The sequence below is a fragment of the Pinus tabuliformis genome, chromosome 9 (assembly GCF_031772625.1).
Source record: "Pinus tabuliformis cultivar Carrire ecotype Pingquan chromosome 9, CPIR1, whole genome shotgun sequence".
In the NCBI taxonomy this organism is placed as follows: Eukaryota; Viridiplantae; Streptophyta; class Pinopsida; order Pinales; family Pinaceae; genus Pinus; species Pinus tabuliformis.
Genome location: NC_142307.1, coordinates 1,237,298,540 through 1,237,302,761, shown reverse-complemented (window position 1 = coordinate 1,237,302,761; position 4,222 = coordinate 1,237,298,540). Strand labels below are relative to the sequence as shown.

General features: G+C 31.2%; 1 protein-coding gene across 1 annotated transcript; it reads left to right on the top strand.

Annotated features, from left to right (window-relative positions):
- The first annotated feature begins 205 nt into the window (after positions 1-205).
- Positions 206-828, top strand: LOC149153026 (uncharacterized). The gene is made up of 2 exons (XM_089443665.1): positions 206-490; positions 628-828. Exons 1-2 carry the CDS (start codon positions 269-271, stop codon positions 826-828), a joined length of 423 nt encoding a protein of 140 aa, XP_089299791.1. The 5' UTR covers positions 206-268.
- The last annotated feature ends 3,394 nt before the right edge of the window (positions 829-4,222 follow it).

The following is a 4,222-nucleotide window of genomic DNA, read 5'->3' as shown; positions in this document are numbered from 1 at the left end:
CCCACGTGTCCCACACTCCCAAATCCGATGTGGACCTGCGTGATTATTTCGTTAATGGATATTGTTTGATTGTGCTTTTATGAGTTTGGTGATATTTAATCACCCTTCTGTACTTCTCCGCCTCTCCACGCTCCACCTGTCTGTCTCGGGATTTGGCAAACCCTAATTCCTCCTTTGCCCTTTTCCTCGGCTAGTTCGCGCTCATTTGGTCATTTTTCACTGTTATGTTTCGCTCTCTGTGGCTCTGCTCTGGTATTCGGCTCTGTATATGGATTTTGGTTCAGGTGTTCGGCTCCGTCTCGGCGATAAGCTCAGGGTTTCAAACCCATCTCTGGTTCCAACCTACCATGCAGCTCCGTTTGTTCAGGTGAGGGTTTGGTTTCATGCTATAAGCTCTGGTTCTCGATTCGAACTCCGGCTAACCCTTCACAGCTCCTCTGTGGTCAGGTTATCACTGGGCTTCTGCGACTTATGGGCCTGGTTACAGCAGGTAAGGCTCCACCCCGTTGGCCATATACGGGTCTTTTCTCCCTCTGCTCTTTCTACTTGTTTTCACTGAGCTATTTGCTGTTGCATGAACTTGAATACGTCTGCGACCCTAACAATGTTGTCTTATGGTGGTTGCAGGTAACTGGTCCCGTGGCCTTGCAGGAGATTCGACCGTCTATCCTCCGGGTAGCTCTGTTTCTAATCCACCCTTTTCTGTGGCTTTTGGTCTGCACTGTAATTGCTTGTTATGGTTTTCTGTATTTGATAATGAGTCAGGTCTGCGTGAGGTTTCAACCCACTTCTGTAATTCAGAGGGTTTCTATGGTTGCTTTCGGTTAATGACTCGGTCCTTTGCTCTCTCGTTACTCGGTCATCCTGTAGTAGTGCTTAGGAAATCTTCTGGGTTCTTGTTTGTTTAGCCGTTGGTAGTTTTATAACCGGCAATATTTTTACACAGTGAATGTAATAATTTGGGTTTCGGTGCTGTTGCTTACCAGTGGTTTGAGGACCGTTGTTTCTTTGCTTTGTTTACCCGACTCCTTTCGCTTTCCACTTGACCTCGGCCTCGGCTGGTCGTGAAGCGCTTGTGGTTGGATTGCTCTGTTACTGTGTCGACCTGCAATGTATTTTCATGAACAGAAATTTGTATATATGTGCGTTTGCCTCTCGGAGTAATGAGACTTGGTTATAGTAGCTACTTTGTAATATGTGAATGTAAACAGAAATGAATGCGCGTGGATTTTGTGAAACTCTGTCACGGTTCTTATTTGTATTAGATGGGATGAAAAGAATTCACTGTACATGCATGTTTTATCTTCGAGGACATAAATTCACAATCTGGAAATTTAAGAATGCACTGAACAATATATGAAGGAATGAATTGTACTCTGCTATTTCTCTTTTTCAATGTCACACTCCAGAACCTTTTTCATGTATCTTTTCTGTCTTCTTATACAATAGCTCAGCAGTTAGACAACTGTTTGTTAGTTCCAGATTACAGTTTACTTGACAGTTACTCCAGTTACGTGACTTGGCTATTGTTAGTTTGTCTGTTCCTTCTGTCCCGTAAGGGTTTGATGCTTTACATTGATTTATGGTCTTTTTGTCTAATTCTATAATAATCTAAATTTAAAGCCTATAACTACAAGCCCTTAACAACTCTAGTTAGGACCTGTTATTACAATTGAAACAGAACAAGTTAAAAAGACACTTAAGCTAATAAACTAAATACTGTAGTTAATCCTTGAAGAACAAAATGATAAAAAAAAAACTCTGACAGTCTTGTTGTCCATTTGTTGAAATATTCACTTCTCCCAATCTTCTTCAGAAACCTTGTCTGCCTTTTCTCGGTCTGTGCCCTATCGACCAGATGCTCCTGCATCATATTAAAGTATTCATCATCTTTCATGTCTTATACTCTACATTGTATCTTCTTTTATTTTAAGGAGAGGACCTCAATATTGATGGTAAAAAGTAGCAATTGAAGAAAGAGGAAAACAATAAAACTAGAGCGACAAATGTAAAATGAGAGAGAGAAGAGAATATGTCTAGTGATACCCTTAGAGACAATATCTTGAATAAGACACACTCATAGAGATTGATGCTCAAGCCTTCAGAGTTGGTGAATTCACTTGCAATGCTTTGGCAACACAATGATAATGTTTTGAAATGATGAAATAATATTTCATGTGTAAATTGTAGTTGAACCGATATTAAGTTGGAAACTCATATTGTAATACTTGATATTTTATATAATAAAATTTATATGGTTGACATTATTTTTGTTTGTACTTGATATTACTTAGTCTTGTAATTAATATATGTAACTTTGCGTTATCATATTAGATAAGCATGCACATTGTATGTCATTTTTTTAAAATTTAGTCACAAAATCATACTAATTAATTTATGTTGATTAATAATAAAGACATAAAATCAATCTAAAACTACTAAATTAGTAGTTTATATTAATCAATGATGAGCACGAATAAAATGAATATATGACTAAATTAGTTGTTTATAATGATTATGAATGAAATTATATGAAATGAATAGAAGCTACTAAATCAATTGTTTATATAATGAATATGAAAATACTAAAAAAAGATTAATGACTACTGCAAATGATAATTTTTTTATTAAAATGATAACTAAATTTTGCATATATGACTATTCATAGTTAATTTATAGTATCTTATAACACGACTAAAATTTAGTCATATTTCTTTCGTCATTAATTGGTTTCAAATGATGACTAAAATTTCAATATATATTGACTATTAGTAGCTAATTTACAGTATCTTATAAGATGACCAATATTTTGTTCGTATTTCTTTGGTCATTAATTGGTTTTCTCGAGGATTCATATAGTAATAAATTTTGTTGTATATTTGGTCATTAATTCTAACAATTAATGACTAAACCAATGAAAAAATTAAGACCAAATTTATGACTAAATATACTACTAGATGGTAAAATTGAGAAAACAAATTAATGACTAATCTAAAAATTACTAAAAGTTGGTCACGTTATAAGATACTATAAATTAGCTACTATTGGTCACCGACTGAAAAATGGTCGTTTATATGCAAATTTTAGTTGTTTTTTTGATAACTAATTAGTCATTTTTTACTAGTGTTAGCACTCTTTCCCATAATTTTCTGGTTGATCATAGTTAATATTATTTACAAAAATAAAACAACATTTATCATCCATGTCTATCCTTTCACTTGACCCATAGTTTTACCAAATCCTTTGTAGTAAAATAAAATATTTACAGCTTTTACCAAGGGGTGTTACAGATTTGATCCTTCTATACACTTGGTAGATCTGGAAAGGAGATGGATATTATAGAGCCTATCATGAGGGAGAATTATAGTGTCTCTAAATGAGCGTAAAAAGTATAAATGTTGGCTCAATTATTAATAAAAATTTCAAAGTAATAAAAATAATTAAATTGAATTTGTTATATGGTAATTTTGTTTTTATTAATAAAATTACTAATATTTTTTTAGATAAAAGAAAATAATACATGTCACATTATATATATATATATATATATATATATATATATATATATATATATATATATATACATACATACATACATACATACATACATACATACATACATACATACATACATACATATATATATATATATATATATATACATATATACATATATATACATATACATACATATACATATATATATACATATATATATATATATATACATATATATATATACATACATATATATATATACATACATATATATATATATATATATATATATATATATATATATATATATATATATATATATATATATATATATATATATGAGATGTACCTCTAAATTAAGATCTGTTTTACCATATAAATTAAAATTATTATTCCATAATCATATTTAAATTTAATTAAGCACATAAAAAATCAATTCAATATAGCAAGATTTTTAACTATGAATATTCACCCCCACTTTAATATGGATACTATTAACTTGTAAATAGACTTTGTTACAATACCACAGGCCAATACCATGACTTATTAATACCGCATGCCCAAAAACCATAACTTATTTCACAATCAAATTATTTTATTTAAATTCAATTTTATAACTTTTTTTAATTAAATCTAAAAGGTTAAAATCACATTTGAGATATCTCTAAACCCTCTATCCTCCTACTAAAAATATTTTGTGCATTTCATGAGATTAAACCATTTT

Coding starts and splice junctions, on each gene's coding strand:
- LOC149153026 (XM_089443665.1), top strand. CDS start 269: ATGGATTTTGGTTCAGGTGTTCGGCTCCGTCTCGGCGATAAGCTCAGG. Junction 491..627: donor TATGGGCCTGGTTACAGCAG/GTAAGGCTCCAC, acceptor TGGTGGTTGCAG/GTAACTGGTCCCGTGGCCTT.